Source organism: Palaemon carinicauda, chromosome 4 (assembly GCF_036898095.1).
Source record: "Palaemon carinicauda isolate YSFRI2023 chromosome 4, ASM3689809v2, whole genome shotgun sequence".
Taxonomy (NCBI): Eukaryota; Metazoa; Arthropoda; class Malacostraca; order Decapoda; family Palaemonidae; genus Palaemon; species Palaemon carinicauda.
This window is the reverse complement of record NC_090728.1, coordinates 32,681,991-32,699,490: the sequence shown is the minus strand read 5'-3', so window position 1 is coordinate 32,699,490 and position 17,500 is coordinate 32,681,991. Positions and strand designations below refer to the sequence as shown.

General features: G+C 37.4%; 3 protein-coding genes across 3 annotated transcripts in view; all 3 read right to left on the bottom strand.

The window, feature by feature from the left end:
* Positions 1–6,491: 6,491 nt before the first annotated feature.
* LOC137639354 (uncharacterized protein B0403.1-like) lies at positions 6,492–6,950 on the bottom strand. Its single transcript, XM_068371631.1, has one exon. The coding sequence runs from the start codon at positions 6,948–6,950 to the stop codon at positions 6,492–6,494; it is 459 nt and encodes a 152-aa protein (XP_068227732.1).
* An 18-nt stretch (positions 6,951–6,968) lies between these two features.
* LOC137639353 (uncharacterized) lies at positions 6,969–9,388 on the bottom strand. The gene is made up of 4 exons (XM_068371630.1): positions 9,217–9,388; positions 8,769–9,005; positions 7,578–8,662; positions 6,969–7,385 (listed from the first exon to the last, which is right to left on the bottom strand). Exons 1-4 carry the CDS (start codon positions 9,386–9,388, stop codon positions 6,969–6,971), a joined length of 1,911 nt encoding a protein of 636 aa, XP_068227731.1.
* Positions 9,389–12,816: 3,428 nt separating this feature from the next.
* The window catches only part of LOC137639352 (cyclin-dependent kinase 9-like), a 10,477-nt gene continuing 5,793 nt past the window's right edge, over positions 12,817–17,500 (bottom strand). The window contains exon 4 of the mRNA XM_068371629.1: positions 12,817–13,013. Coding sequence (XP_068227730.1) covers positions 12,817–13,013 — 197 coding nt within the window. The remainder of the gene's footprint in view (positions 13,014–17,500) is intronic.

The following is a 17,500-nucleotide window of genomic DNA, read 5'->3' as shown; positions in this document are numbered from 1 at the left end:
ATATATATATATATATATATATATATATATATATATATATATGATGGAAATAGGTTCATACCTTTGGAAAGTAGTTGTTCAAAAAGGATTTTTTTTTATCATGTGATTAAAATTGTAGAGCATTATTGAAAAGGGTGCTTTTATCATATATATTCTTCCTTTTTGCTACTTATCTTTTGTTTGATTTTCTTTTTATTACTGTATGTACATTTACAGAAGTTGATATCCTGCAATGAAAATGTCAAGTAGATGTGTCATTTTATTTTATCACAACCAATTTGCATGTAAAATCATCAGTATTTTTCCCCATCTATATCTTGAACACAGTCTCTTTGGTATCAATATGAATGGCGTTTAAAATTCAGCACAGAAGACTAGTTCATTAATGGATGGAAGAGGATGGGAGAACAGTAGAAAGAGATTAAATGCAAATGATCAATAAGAACAGTGAAGAATTGCAAAAGAAAGAACTTCAAAACTTTATTGAACCTTTTAGACCAGAGGAATAAAAGAATCTTGAAACTCGGGGGGAGAGAGAGAGGAGAGAGAGAGAGAGAGAGAGGAGACGAGAGAGGAGAGAGAGAGGAGGAGAGAGAGAGAGAATTTTACTTTAAATATACTGTCATTGCTTCTATCATCTCTTTTATCTTTACTAATTTTGATTACATTCACAATTTTGTCTCCAGTCAGTTGTTTACTTCGCTGAAGAACAATATAATATCAACAAGAAAATGCCAAAGTTTATTATCCCACAATACATTGCTAGTAATGTCATATAGCCTATTTAAGAAAGGAAAAGTCGATTCTCCTCTTACTGACCAGGCATTCACTTAGCACCCGGTGGCCGGTGTGGTAACGTCCCTGACTGGTGAACCCCAAACTGGTGTCCGCGTCCCACTCAGACTCATTAGTTTCTTTTGGTTGCTGTAATCTCACCATCCTTGTGAGATAAGGAAGGGGGTTTTTGGTGGAGCTTAAAGGTCTATCAGCTGTCAGCAGCCATTGCCTGGCCCTCCTTTGTCCCGGCTTTGGGGAAGAGAGTGCTTGGGCTCTGATCATATGTGTATATTGTCAGTCTCCAGGGGATTTGCCCTGCTCGAGTAGGGCAATGTCACTGTCTCTTGCCCTTGCCATTCATTATTGGCCTTTTAACCAGCAAGAGCTGAGCCTGGCACAAAAGTAAGTTTCTCTCTCTCTCTCTCTCTCTCTCTCCTCGCTCTCTCTCTCTCTCTCTCTCTCTCTCTCTCTCTCTCTCTCTCTCTCTGTGATTAAAATGGGGGAATATTTAAAATTTAATTCTTCTAAATTAATCATAATTTTGAATTTCATTTATTAGAAAAGCTTTGATTCTAGATTAAAAGATAATAAGTCTAGAATTTATATGGTGTATTTTATTTCCTTATGATTTTTTTGTTAGTTAAATTTTAACTTTTAAGAAGAACGCTTTTGAGATATGAAATAAAAAAGGTATTAGATACATCTAACTTGACTAAATTTTTTTATTTGAGTATGAAATCTAATTTTTTTTTTTTTTTAGGGGGCCGGGGCTTTACCACCACAAGTCTTACAAATATGGGGGAAGCTTTCCTTTGGCCCTAGGAGAATGGATAGTAACCCTTATCTCCGGAGGTGTACAATTTTCTAAATTAGTACCAGATGTTCAGCTGTTTATAATTGAATCTACGTTTGCCAAACCCGTAGATAAAGAGGTCGGACTCTTTTATTTGATTTGGTTGAAACTTAACAGTGCCGTGCAATGTCAGCTATGAAAATTACAAATCTCTCTCTCTCTCTCTCTCTCTCTCTCATCTCTCTCTCTCTCTCTCTCTCTCTCTCTCTCTCTCTCTTTCTCCTCTCTCTCCTCTCTCTCTCTCTCTCTCTCTCTCTCTCTCTCTCTCTCTCTCTCTCTCTCTCTCTTTCTCTCTCTCATAGATACATTTACTCGACGCTTTTTAACTTTTGGGTTGCCATAGACGTCCCTTATTATTTGCTACACTTCAAAGAAGATATATAATTGTACACATGCAAAGTAAAAATAATCGTTAATAGGAAATTTAGTTCAATAAGATAAATTTTTGGTTTATTTTTCATTATTTTTAGAATATGAACTTAATTCATGGTAGTTTTTTATTACATTATTGTATTTGAAAGATGTAAGTTTGTAGTGACACATTCATTTTTTTTGGAAAACTACTTGACCTGCAATCTAGAGATCCAACGAGATAAATACGACAACGAAGTGCTTTAGAATTAGGGTAATAATATTTTGCTAAGATTATTGAATTACGTTTATAGAATTCCTTACTTGGTGATATACACCTATTTCACAGTTAAAGATTTCGGTCCTTATGTAGTCAGCGATTTACCTCCTTAAACAGCACTAAAGGATTTAACCTCCACCACTACGTAACAATAAGAACTAAACCAATTAGAAGCCTTTACATACTGTGATGTTTTATTTTGGTAGAGATCATATTTTTTCCTACAGGTTACTGGAAACGCTTTCACAAGTAGTGATTCACCTAAGAAAGTAGTTGCCGACTTCATCGGTTTAAATCTGAGACCACCTCTCCCTGTAACGTTAATGTAACACCAGGAAAAGTCCGAAATGATCGAGATGGTTACGTAGTTTTTATGCACGCTTAAAGCAATATTCCTCTTCTAAGCCTGAAAATGAGCGATTTTATTGAGTAAACCTTTTCTGGAAATACAAGTAACTATCTCTCTTTTTGTAATAAAAAATTCCAAAGTTCTTCCATTTAATGGTTGTACATTTTCAAAATAATTTTTAAGAAATTGGAAAGCCAAACACCCAACCTAAGAGTAACGTCTATGACAAAGTAAAGAAAGAAATCCCATTTTACCGGATCTGCATTCCAAGAAACCCTTGCTTTAAACGAGCATTAGATATCCGAACACTCACACCAACGCACAAAGAGAACGAGGAAGAGAGGGAAGCCTCTCTCCCTTACTCCTCTCTTATTTGTATGCAAGATTTACTTTCGTAAGTTTTCCTATATATTTAAGGTCAGGCGTGTGCTTGCCTCGCTTTGCCTTCCGTGGAGAATTCTTCGCATAGATATGGGTTGTTGCATTTGTGCAGTTGCATTTACTGCATTCATCTATGATTCACTCTTTGCTTTTTTGTTTGAAGTTTCTACATTTTGCTCGTCTCTTAAGTTCTTCAGTGTATTGTTTCTTAGTTTGCCTCATAATACTTAGCACCTGAAATCAATTCCAGTTTATAACGAAGAAATAATGTAGTATAAGAGAACTAGATTATCCTCTCTCTCTCTCTCTCTCTCTCTCTCTCTCTCTCCTCTCTCTCTCATCTCTCTCTCTCTCTTCTCTCTCTCTCATGATACATACGTAGTGCAGTTTACCTTTTATTTTTACTATTATTTCATTGATTTTCTTGGCTAAAGTTTCCTTTTAACATCAATTATCAGTTTATCACGCCCAAGTAATTTACAAGTAAGAGGAATCTAACGTTGAAAATGCATAGTTGCCCTAATATAAATACTATTAGTAATAAGGATAACAAGAATGATAGTCTTACTAGTGGTAATACTTTCTTAAACATGTCGTGAAATAGTTCATATTGGACTATTCCTCCGGATGAAATTCCAAAACGTCATTAAGTCTTTGGCTCGATTTCATTGGATTTTCATTTGATAATCGTATGAGAGAGAGAGAGACTCTCTCTCTCTCTCTCTCTCTCTCCTCTCTCTCTCTCTCTCCTCTCTCTCTCTCTCTCTCTCTCTCTCTTTTGTGTCTATAAAGTTTCTTGATTCGAAAGGAAAGATGTTGTTTGGAGAGTGAGGAAGAGTAAGAAGGGAAGGGATCTTAATCTTATAATTATTCTTTTGATTGGAAAGAATAGAGAATATATGGTTTTGAAAATATCTCTTACACACATACGCATATATATATATATATATATATATATATATATATATATATATATATATATGATTTAATAAATGCATTTCTTATAATTCGGAAAACTATTCTTAATTTCCTATCTACTTAATTGCAAAAGGGAGCGAGAGATACTTATATGGTTTCTAAAATCTCTTGGATACAATTTGAAAGACAAAAATAAGCATCCATGTTAATACTGTAAAAAGAGAACTAGAATTATTCATCCACGCAAGTTTGAGAGAGAGAGAGAGAGAGAGAGAGAGAGAGAGAGAGAGAGAGAGAGAGAGAGAGAGAGAGAGAGAGAGAGAGAGAGAGAGAGAGAAAGAGAGAGAGAGAGAGAGAGAGAGATAGAGAGAGAGAGAGAGTGAATGTGAGTGTTATGGTTTGAAAAGTGTATTTTATGATTTGATAGACAACTTGAATATTTAATCTAGTTTATTTTACGAATGAGATAGACTTGTGATTAAGTTTATCTCATTCAGGTTATTTGAGTTTTGAATTTCGTTTATTCATTATATCTTGAAACTAGTATCAAAGGAATAATTGTTTGGTTCAACCAAAATGGTACTCAGCTTAGTGTTAAAGTCCACCAGATAAATCATGTCATGTACATACTATAATTCATTTTCTAAATTGATTAAAGTTATGAAATTATTACTTTAATTTATATTCAACCAAACAACTTCATAAGTTTTTTTTCTTGCAGCCTATTTTGGATTTTAATAATCTTGTAAGAATTTTTTCTCTTGCGTTTATCGAGGCTGTTTACGATTCTTGGTATTCAGATCCAATTTTATGTTGAGACGAAACACTTGGAATTTTTAAATGAACCCTGTGTCTGTTTGTGTGCGCGCGCGTGTATGGGTGCACATATGGTGGTGGAGGGGTTTCTGGAAAGCATATGGTTCTGACATATTGCTGGAAGGGAAGCGCTTGACATTATCAGATGGTGAACGCATTTGATGCCAGACTTCCTAGTATAAATGAAGTAAATTGTTTATTGTAGTTGAAAGGAATGGTTTTGTTCTTCCCTTGTAGATGTGGTGTTAGTTATGAATATGATACCGCTTATTGGGAGATATTTGAAATCGTATATGTTCACACTTCCGTTGTAGATTTGATATTAACCATAATTGTGTTACGCCTTCGTTTGTTATTGTACTCAGTTAACCAGTGAATTGGTCTTCTAAGTTTAACAGGTTTAGCCTCAAGTTTCCTTCATGTTATTAAGTTCCAGCCCTTGTCTTACTGTGAAATATATTTAATGGAGAGTTCCTTTTTTAACCAGAAAGCCGCTCTCTTATTTTAGAATATTTTCAGGGTATTAGGATGCGCAACCTTCAGCATTTCATTTATATTATTTTATTTCTTAGATATTCAAACAGTATGCGAATCATATCTTTGCCATCGTTCTATGATTGTATTTTCTTTGTATCCTGGTATATGTGAAGACTTTAAAATATTTAAAAAAAGAAAAAAATTCTTTTGGGAGGAATGCTTGTGTGCACAGGACTATAAGGCCGTTACGTAGACCTTTTCCCTCGACTTTCATATGAGCAGGAATTTCAGTTCAGTTAGAATCCTTGTTACATGGTAAGAAAGACATATTCCAGGGTAAAGAGGAAGAGTTGAATGTACAGCGAGCTCATTTTAGTATGTTTCACATATATTGCTGGAGATAACAGAAAAATCAAACAAATAATGATACAATCATGAAATTTGGCACACTTATTCTCCAAGTCATATTAATCAAATTTGACCGATTGGCCAATTAAAAACAAAAAAGTAACCATTTTTCAAGATGGCCGCCAAAGTTAGCCTTTTGCTAAGAGTATTTGGAGTCGTCCGAGTTGCATGATCTACATAGTGATTCCTATGTTTTCAAATAGATTTTAATGTTTGCAATACAAAATGACTCGTGCTTTTTAAAATTTTATTGCTTATTAAGCAATAAAACATTTTTCAAGATTTTACTGTTTTTGTCAAGATGGTCAAGCAGATTGGCAAGTCTTACCTTTGCAATCTTTGCACCATAATGTTCCCAACATGCCACTACTCATCGAGCTACTACTGTTCACATACGCAGCTTCAAAGTGATATGTAGGTGAGGGTGGACTGTAAGCACTTGTATCTTCCTTATTTACTTATGTTACTTATGTCCGGTTTAGTGCGCTGCAACAGGGTCATCAACTATCTTGATCGCCCCATAGCTCCAATGTAGCTGGATCCATCCTCCAGTCCAGGATTGAGTCGGTGTTAGGAGATGTATACCCCTTAACAGGAGGCTTGTCAGGAATTCGCTGGAGCAAAGATGAGAGTTTTGTTTTGAATGGCTTGAATTCTCCAATCTTGTTAATGTGTACTGGGAGGCAGTTCCAGAGACGTGGGCCAATGACAGCGAAAGACTTGTCATATAGACTCTGGTTATAGGCTGCCACGCCCCCTCGCAGAGGAGGAACGACTGCTTTAAAGCCAGTCCGAGGCCTAGACACAAACTTGATCTTCAGGTCGTTGCTGACTGATCCATGGAGAATCTTCCACATGTGTAGCAGGATATACCGTTCTCGTCAGCGTTGCAGTGACATGATGGATAGTTTCTTGAGTCTCTCCCAGTAGTTGAGATGCTGAGCCCCTGCAATTCGTGCAGTAAAAGTCCGCTGAACTCCTTCCAGTTCTTCGATGTCCGACACACTTTGGGGATTCCACAGAGGACAACAGTACTCTAGTAGACTGCGTACCATAGACTTGTACAAAGTTAGCATGATGGTAGGACTCCGGTTAAAGAAGACGCTGAGAACCCATCCGGCTTTTTGTCTTGCTTTGTTGGCCATATCTTTGATATGAGCAGTCCACTTTAGGTCCGAGGTAACAGTAACTCCAAGATCTCTCAGTTGGTCGGAAGGAGTGAGAGTGCCTTTGGACGTTGAATACTGATATAGGTCGGCAGTAAACGGTAATTGTAGCAAAGGATTCCTCCTATTTACTGCATGGCTCATAAACTCGAACTTATCTTCATGCAATGACATATTGTTCTTAGTTGACCATTAGGTAACAGTATTCAGATCCTGTTGCAAGAGTACCATATCAGGAGTAGTTGATATTGCTCTCATAATCCTTGTATCGTCAGCAAAGCAACGAACGACACTGTTGCCTACACACAGTGTTATGTCGTTTATGAATATAAGAAACAGTATAGGACCCAGAATGGTTCCTTGAGGTACTCCACTCAGAATTAAGGCTGCAACACTGAACTGGCCTTCAACTGCGACTTGCTGTGTGCGATCCTTAAGAAAGGATTCGATCCATTTCACAATCTTCGGATGGATTCCATACTTGGAGAGCTTCTTGATGAGTAGGGCATAATCCACCTTATCGAAAGCTTTGGCGTAGTCCAAATAAATGTAATCGGTATCGTTTCCCTCAAGAAAGTTCTCCAGAATGTTCTCGAAGTGATGGAGAAGCTAGGTTAAGCAGCTATGACCTGACCTAAAACCATGCTGTTGGCTGCATAGAAGGCTGTTGGACTCAAGATGGTGGACAAGGCGTTTCCTAATAAAACGCTCAAATATCTTGATGATATGGGAGGTCAGAGATACAGGTCGGTAATTTGAAGCAGTTGCGTGACTCCCTTTTTTGTAGAGTGGACAAATTACGGAGTTCTTGTAGAAGGACGGGACTACACCTGATTCATAGGATTGTGACCAGAGGATGAAAATAGGTCGTGCCAACGCATGTTTACAGGACTTGAGCAGCACAGAAGGGATACCATCAGGGCCAGGGGCTGAGTCTGCCTTCATGTCATCAATGGCAGATATAACATCTCCTTCACTGAAAAGTAATTGGGAGTCCTCAAATCTTTCAGTAATTGTCGGCGGTGTAAAGTCTGCTGCAGCAATGTCGACATCTCTTGGGTCGCTGAAAACCGATTTGAACTGGGTTTGCAATATGTTGGCTATTAGCTGAGGATCAGTACAAATATTATTGCTTTCATCAAAAAGCATGCTAATGGTCTGTTTTTGCCGGGAAAATCTCTTAGCATAGCTATAAAAGTACTTTGGATTTGATTTGACCTTCCCGACAGCTACCTCTTCTCTGAAGTGTCTCTCGTTGACAATTGCATCTCTGATGTCGTAGTGGACAAGAGCAATCTCATTGTTAAGACGTTGGATGAGCTCTGAGGGAGTAGAAGGGTCCACGGTTGCCCCCTCTAACCTGTCTTGAAGTCTTCGCTTTTTGTGGGAGAGGCGACGCAATATGTGAGATCTCTGGCGCTTAGGGGGGAGCTTGGGAGGACAGTGTTCCTGACATATACTAAGTAACATGTCCCTAAAGGTTTCCGGAAAGCAATCTATACCGTTAGATTCGAGAACATCATGCCAGTCTACAGCTTCAACTTTACTGCTGATGCTGGAAAAGTCTGCTTTAGTAAAATCAAGTCCCCGGAACGAGGCGGGGTCAAACACCGGAGGAGCATTTACATTTGGCTGACATGGATTGTAGGATAGGTAAATCTCTATCAGATCATGATCAGACATTCTCGTAGGTTTCACAAGCACATGGGTCACAAGCGAGGCTGAGTTGGTGAGAAAGAGGTCTAAAGTGTTGCCTTGACGTGTGGGTTGGAGGATGTATTGACTGAAAAGGTGGTTGTTCATAAACTTCTCTAAGAGATGAGTGGATGAGCTTGGTGGGCGTGCCAAGGGAGGATCCCAGGTAAAGTCTGGGAAGTTAAAATCGCCTAGAAAACAAATATCAAAGTCTTCTTTGCCTTCTGTGTAGTCATGTACCGCACTGAGACACGCCTGGAAATCTGCAAGGGGTGCTGATGGAGGTCTATACAGAACACAGATAATCATCTTGGAAGGCTCCGATGTTCATCTCGGAAGGCTCCGATGTACACACAAGAAGCTGGCAGGAATCTTGGTCAAGCTTCTCTGTATTTGTGATTGGAAGATCACAGTGGGTATAAAGAATAACCCCGCCACCAACCCTAGTGCTACGGTCGCATCGATGAATATTGTAGTCTTCGATGCTGATTTGAGCGTCGTGAACATAAGGTTTTAACCACGACTCCGTGAGAGCTATAAATGGGAGACAGTTGGTCCTTGACTTCTGTCTGATGACATCTTCAAGGAAAGGTATCTTCCAGCTACACGCACTCCTCGCGCTGGGGTTCAGTGACTGTATGTTTAACAGCAGACAGGACGAATATGAGTCATGTTCGGTGGGAAGAACATCGGCTGGCCCGAGAAGTTGTCCTGCCTCCGATGGAACAGCTGTTGGGGATCGTACGGCGTTGGCTTGAAGAGGCCGTAGTGGAGTATTGGCTGTTCCAGGGTAGAGTTGGGTGGGCCCTGTCTTTCATTAGCATATCCATTTGTTGCTTGTACAGATCCATCTCTAGCCTCAAGGACTTGATCTCCCCTAGAACGGTTGTCTTCATTTCGTCTAGGAGAGTCTTCATCCCTAAAAAAGACTCCTTCTCTTGCTTTGAGGGAGCTTTATTATCCTGTGGACGGCGCTTGTTTCCTTCTTTCCAGGCTTAGGCTTGTTCGATGTCGGATCTTAAGCCGTTGTAGTCGGAACGTTGGTATTAGCAGCGTTATCCACTGTTTTCTTCTTCAGCATCGATTTAGGACGTTTGGTTCCAATTAAATGCATTCGCTTGCAGTTTGTCTTTGCATTTTTTAGTCTCCACTGAAGATTTGCAAAGATTGACATGCAGATATGCACAGTTGTCTCCTCCTTTGCATCCCCTTGTTTCATGTGTAGTACCTCATGTATCTTTGGCATCTTTTGGGGTGAAAAAGGTTGCACTTTTCTTTTCCATTGGCCTCTTTTTTCCCAGATATACTGTGGGGGGCAGGAACCTTCTGATAACCTGGGGCACACATGTTGACATATGTTGGGCTTGGACTCAGAAATATCCTGTTCCTTTTTGGCTTTTTCAAGCTCATTTGCTAGGAGCTTTGGTTTGAGAGAGGGTGCGGCTGGTTCCTGATGGTGGGCTTCTTGCCGGGATAGGTTGGCACTCAAGGAAGTTCCCGGTGTTGTCGATTCCGATGTTGCGAGTTCATCAGGGTCAGAGCCTTTGATGCATTTGTTGACTGCAGTGCAGTCCGAGCACAGCCAAACAATACCTTGAAGGTTGGACGAAAGACTGCCATAGAGATCCATTTTTGACGTAAATTCTTTACAGTCATGAGCTCCCTGTAAACAGATCCAGCATCTATGTCTTGGCTGGTTACCCAGCATCACCGTGTACTCAGCAGTACACTCTGAACAAACTGACGGGTAGAGAGATCTAATCTCCTGCACAATGCGCAAAGCCAATTTATCACGTGAACTGAAGAGTTTCTTCTTGGATGTAGCGTCAACTAATGGCAGATTCAGATAAGCTGCGAGGGTATCAAGCTCAGCTCTGCTTGCCTTGCCTAGTTTGAGAATGTTGATACTTGCATCCTTAGCAGGGTCGAAGACGGTGAGTACTCGTTTCGAAACGGGGTCGGCATCTTTCAATAGTCTTCCAATAACCAATTTAATCTTTTCACTTAAATCGTCAACAACAGCCATGTTGAAATTCGATAACCGGTGGGACGATGAAATCTTCTTTGCCTCCATTGTTCACAAAAGCACTAATTATAGAAAGCACGTCCGTCCTCTTCCAAGTTAAGGACTTATTTTCTTTTAAATGATTAATCAATTTTGCTTTGTTTTCTTCCCCTGTAACATGATTAATCAGAGCAGTCACTTTTGTTCGAGCACATTTAATTTCTTTCGCTATTTTGGAATCTGGGCACATAGCATTTACAAGTTGAGGTAAATGATCTGCAACTGTCATGGGCAGATCATGCTCTGTTATGAATGCAGCCAACCTCAGTTCAGCTTCATTTACTTTACTTTCATTGACTGTAAGATTAAACATGTTATTAATGGGCCTTTGATTTTGAACTGCTTTAGCTGCATCCTTATGTTTTTTCTTTTCAGCATGCCTCTTCAGATCTGTCTTTCCTGCACTTAGTTTCAGGTGGTTATCACAGGGGATACAGTAAGCGTATTGGTCACCTTTTGTACTGGCTTTAATCCAACCTTTGAAAATTGGATCACTTTCGAATGCTACAGAATATTTATTGCAGTATCTAACTTTCTTGTGTTTCACTCCCCTTCTTTTCTCTTCCCCTGAATCGTAGCTATCAGATTCTTCATCCATTGTTAGTTCCCTGAAACATGCAAAAAACTTATCTTTACTAACATGCCAATATACAGCCACAATCTCAAAGTAATCGACCATGCAGTGATGTATAAACATCAATGCATATTGTTCAAAAGCATTAAAATAGATTATTTTAGAAGAGTTTAGGGTAAAACTTTACTTTAAGGTAGTTTGCAATTTTCGTATTTTTTTTTGTTATATAGACTAATCAGTCTAGGCTATATAATATTATAATACTAAGATCGTAGCTATCAGATTCTTCATCCATTGTTAGTTCCCTGAAACATGCAAAAAACTTATCTTTACTAACATGCCAATATACAGCCACAATCTCAAAGTAATCGACCATGCAGTGATGTATAAACATCAATGCATATTGTTCAAAAGCATTAAAATAGATTATTTTAGAAGAGTTTAGGGTAAAACTTTACTTTAAGGTAGTTTGCAATTTTCGTAATATTTACCAAAAAATTAACCTAACCTAATGTACCTCATATCTCGGTAATCTTTCATTTGCGCGGATTTTGTTATAGAAGAAAAGTGTCTTAGAATCATCTGTTTACCCCATGTATGAAGTTAAAATTACGAAATTCGAGTAAGGTACAATACTAAATAAATACTCAAATAATAAGATTAGAGTATATCTCGGTAATCCTGCATTTGCACGGATTTTGGTAAAGAAGAAAAGTGTCTTAGAATCGTCTGTTTATCCCATGTATGAAGTTAAAACTACGAAATTTGAGTAAGGTACAATACTAAATAAATACTCAAATAATAAGATTAGAGTATATCTCGGTAATCCTGCATTTGCGAGGATTTTGATATAGAAGAAAAGTGTCTTATAATCGTCTGTTTACCCCATGTATGAAGTTAAAATTACGAAATAAAAACTCAAATAAATAAATTGAGTAGGGTAGCCTATATATCACCGCCAAATGCTCTACCTATCTAGTTAAGCCAGAGACGTGCAGAGGCTACATGATAGCATGTCATCCCAGTAATTAACTAAGCTATCCATTCTAGTGCACATATTTATTAGAATAAGAAACAATAGTATAATTATCTCACCACCTTAGCAAGAGACAAGTGACCACAATCACTCACGAGTAACATCAAGTATGGATGGATCAGTCAGCTGAGTCAGGTTTTGTTTACATGACAACTTGACAAGCCTGTTCAGTGGATATTTGGGGAATTTGCCTTTATAACGGTACTCTCTTGTATTTTTAACGTTTCTTTATATTTTTGTGTTGTGTTGTGTTTGAGCTCAGTCTTTTACTTTCTTTCCTCTTATTTTCCAAAATTAATGGATTTCTAGAGTCAACGATGCTACCAAAACGAAAAAATCTGTAGATTTGTGCCATTTCTCGAAAATAATCTGAAAATCTGAAACCAGCCCTAAAATCTGTAGAACCTAAGATTAATCTGCAGATCTGGCAACGCTGCTAGAATGACTCCTCCACCGTCAGTTCCCGACAGCTGACTGCAATAATGGGTAGAGTTTCCCAACACATCTGACATTATTTGTATCCATCCCCATTCAGCAGGACTGCTCGTGTCTGGATTTGAGATGGTTACCTGTTCCCCTGATAATCCCAGCCTGATAGGCCGCATGCTGTGTTGGCGGAATCAAGTTGTATGGGTTCTGCTTGCAGGCAAGGAGATCTAGTCTTCCTTTATCAAATATTGGCAGCTGTACTTGATCTGTCATGCATGAGGATAACGAATTTCTCCAGCCTCTGTAGGTCAAGATCACGAATCAATGTCGGATGCTGGCTGAGATTAGTGAATGTTTCAGTAACATCATAGAATTTTTGAAAAATGGCCGCCATATAGGATTTTCCATTGGTCAATCGGCCAGGTTTGATGACTATCACTTAGAGAACAAGTTGCAATTTTTATTCTTGTATCATCAATTGCACGAGTCCTCTTAAAAATTGCTTGTATCAAGCCGACTAATAGAATGATTACCTAAACTAGGTAAATTTTTTATTTGCATAATTTTTATCTATTCGGGCAGCGCTCAAATAGACGTTTTAATTGTGGGTGATGAATTGAGAATGGAAAATTCTTTATTCTGTACAGTAATTCAATTTCTCTCTCTCTCTCTCTCTCTCTCTCTCTCTCTCTCTCTCTCTCTCTCTCTCTCTCTCTCTCTCTCTCTCTCGTTTGTTATTTTACACTCGCCTTCTCACTACGCTTGCTTCATATCCTAGAAAATGTAATAATCACTCTCCCGTTCTCATAATTTTGTCACTATTATTTGCTTAAATGCACTTTCTGTCACTTCAAAGCTCTGTAGTTATTCTCTGGTTTCAGCTTGCTGCTCATAATTAAGTAATTCAACACCACATATTTTATGTAAGCTGAAGAAATACTTTATTTATGTAAATCACGTAAGTAAATTTTATTATACACGCATTTTCACTATCAAGCCTTTTCAATTAAAGTAGTGTTATGTTGCTGCTGCTTTTTCGTCGTCGTCTTTCTTTCTTTCTTTCTTTTTTTCTCTTTTTTTCTTTGCTCGCGCGCGCGCTTCTCCAAACTATTCACTATTCAGTGTTTACCTAAACAGTTACGTTTAAAGTTTTTCCCTACTCCAACATTTGATGGTGTTCTAAGAGGTTGAGCAGTAATATAAGAGGAAAGTATGGCTTTATTTATGATATACGGTCATGAAGAGTATATTATCCTGTTGAGTAGTAAGATAAGAGGAAAGTACGGCTTTATTAATGATATACGGTTATGAAGAGTATATTATCCTGACGGTCCTTCAAATAATGGAGTGCGCAATACCGTATACAACTCTTGCAGATCTTAAGCATTGTATTTGGCTTATTAGGTTAAGGGTCTCCTGGAGTGAAAATATTGTACTTTCATATGCAACAGTGCTTGTTCAAGTGTATGTTCGTATATGAAAATACATCGATCATAGTTAGTTCGTAAGTCTTGCCACTTTATGCTTCTCAGTTAATATGTACTAAGTTTTCATGAAAATATGATCCATTGTATCATTGTATTTTCCTAGGCAAACATTTTTCTTTATTTGCTGAATATCCGAAAAAATACAGCATTATATAGACCTTTGGACAGTTAATTGAATAGTCCGTCCTGTGAAACCAAGCATCATCCTACATCATAGAACCACTATCTCTTACGTTATACGTAATATGATACCAAGTATTATTTTTTCATCTTATATATTTCCTATTACTAATTCAAATCACATAAATCCATTAATTTTTTTTTTTGCCCTTGTGGTTTTCTTTTTTGTTTCCTAACATGAATGAATTTGTTTGCATTAATAGCTTACTGTTATTGTACCTGATCTTTTATATCCCTAACTTTTCATGATGTTTTCTTACGTCTGGTTGAATATAACGTGAATGTTATTTAATAGGAAATTTACTTGCCATATAATTGACTAGATTGTGGCCACATTACTCTTTGAATATTGGGTAGCAAAATTAATTGGCATTTTAACATGCCTTTGTTGTTAAGCATATTTACATTCTTCTTAATTCTTGGGGGATATTAAAAAACTGTCAATGGATTCTTGGATTTATAGCTGATTGTGAAATGTACGAAATGTGTATCTTGTTTTACTGACTGTACATGCTTCTCTCTCTCTCTCTCTCTCTCTCTCTCTCTCTCTCTCTCTCTCTCTCTCTCTCTCTCTACTTATCTTACCTCTTGCAATTTTACTTTTAATCTTAATCATTGTAAATATTCGTTAATTTGTTATCAAGAACGTAGTATTTTCCCAATTCCTTATTTTCTGCAAAGGCTGGTAGTCCTTTTCGCTTGACCTTGTATAAATGAGAGAGAGAGAGAGAGAGAGAGAGAGAGAGAGAGAGAGAGAGAGAGAGAGAGAGAGAACCATTTCCACAAGAGAAAGAAAAAGAGGCCTCGTACATTTTAGCCACTAGACGTAAGGGGGCATTTCATTAAATTTTCTCTTCCGACTTCTTTGCGGTATTGGACTCCTAGAAATGTCTGGCCCCATGTGTATAGTATTTTATGATATTTTACATAAATATAACTATTGATGGGATATTACAACGTATTCTTTCCAGGCTTTTAATAACAGGATATGAAAGTAATTTTTATTCAATATCTTCAAAAGGCCAAATATATACAAATAGAAATAAACGTCGGTGACTGTAGTTTTAGATTTACAAGAGATAATAGTTACAGTTATTTTAATTTTCTCTTACCTCAATGTATTCGTTACGAATTTCACTTGGCCAATTTCTCAGATAGACTCCCCCTGATGGAAGAAACAAATATTCTGACTGACTTCGATTATTTGTAGCAATACCGTATCTTTTTGGGTGCACTTTCTCTGGATGGTTTTGGAGGGGGGGAGACTTTTTAAGGTAACATTTAGATTTGTCTATCAATATGTATATTTGTCTTTAAGACTGTACAAATAAATAGTTATATAAATATATATATATATAAATATATATATATATATATATATATATATATATATATATATATATATATATATACATATATATATACATATATATATATATATATATATATATATATATATATATATGTATGTATGTATATGTATATATATATGTATATATATATATATATTAAAATCACATATATGGATTTGTGTATGCATAATTATTATATATTTGCGAGTATTTATATTGGATATTTTCTTATCTTATAGGGCATATCCCACAAGAATCTGTCTCTGAAATCTGTGCATTTCGTCTTCCCGAATAAAGTTAGAGGGGACTTTAACTACCCTCGTTTTCTTATCTTAGTTTTCCCCATTCTTTGCTTTATCTTTTTTATTCCTCCTCCTCATTCCACTCCCAAGCTACCCCCACGATACCGGATTTCACCATCAATTTGTTACTTGAACCGAGAACCAGTTCAATTTGCCTGACTGCATTCTCTCTCTCTCTCTCTCTCTCTCTCTCTCTCTCTCTCTCTCTCTCTCTCTACACTTGCAGTTCATTGATGGTCACAGATTCCATCTCGGTTAAGTAAGGAAGGGTTTCTCATAACATCCTAATTTTGCTAAATTGAAGAACCAGGATATAGAGATGGTTGGGTAGGAATAAATGCCTGGGATGGTTTTGTAAGAGGGGAATAACGTCAATGGTTCAGATTAGCTGGTGAAAGAATGATGACCCTGTGTGATGTGGTAATGGAAGAGTGGTATACAAGTGAAATGTAAGTTGCAGTTTATTAACAAATCGGTAAGGTATATTGTGGTAAGGTATGCTAGGGCATGGTAATCGTTAACGCCGTGGAGAGAGAGAGAGAGAGAGAGAGAGAGAGAGAGAGAGAGAGAGAGAGAGAGAGAGAGAGAGAGAGAGAGAGAGAGAGCTTCCATCCGCTTTTGCTAACTGATATCATAAGCCATTTTTTCCGATATTTTTTCAATGTTCCAATTTTCATGTGCAAAAATACTGCACTTTGGAATTACGTTTTGAATACCGACAACTGTCACATATCTTGTTTTTTTAATCTTGCAATAACTGATTTGGAAATCGCCTATCTAGTTGAACTAGTTCTGTTATATAAGTTACCCATGAGAGGCGCTATGATTGTGTATATATATATAAATATATATATATATATATATATAGAGAGAGAGAGAGAGAGAGAGAGAGAGAGAGAGAGAGAGAGAGAGAGAGAGAGAGAGAGAGAGAGAGAGCGCCCGCGCGCGTGTGTATTTTTGTGTGTTGTGTGCTACAAATTAAAACTGTTGATAAGTCAGCAAACCGCAAAGCATTTCCATAGTATCCCTTAAAGCATCATGCCCATAAAACTCCAAAATTCCTTTTCAATTTGATGAAAGGATACGACGACTTGAAGCAGTGTGTGTTGCTTGTTTGATAGGAGCGCCTCTCCAAATGGCAAGAGTCAAGCACAAAGCGATCTCGGCGTCATCATGACGTCATGCTCACCAATACCTCCATCAGCATCAAACTTACCACCTCATTAATTGATGATTGTTGCGATACAGTGGCATGACTTTATTGCCAAACTAGGTCCTTCTCAATTCACATTTATTTGTCTTATTAATGATTTGGTATATCTAATTAAGATATTTATTTTTGATGTAATATTAATGATATTTCGCATTACAAAACTTCCTCGGTTTCGTCAGCTTTTCAAATTAAGTCTTATATTGTTGTCCATTATAAATCAAATATGTCATTGGCGTTATTTTTTGCGATTATCTGAGTAGAATCAATGAAGGCTCTAGGGATGTCCCTGTGGATGTGAACACTACTGCGTGAGTACAATGAGGTTACTAAGTCCTTAATGGGGAGTTTAATATGTTGTGGTAAATCTATTGTTAAATATATTCATTAACAC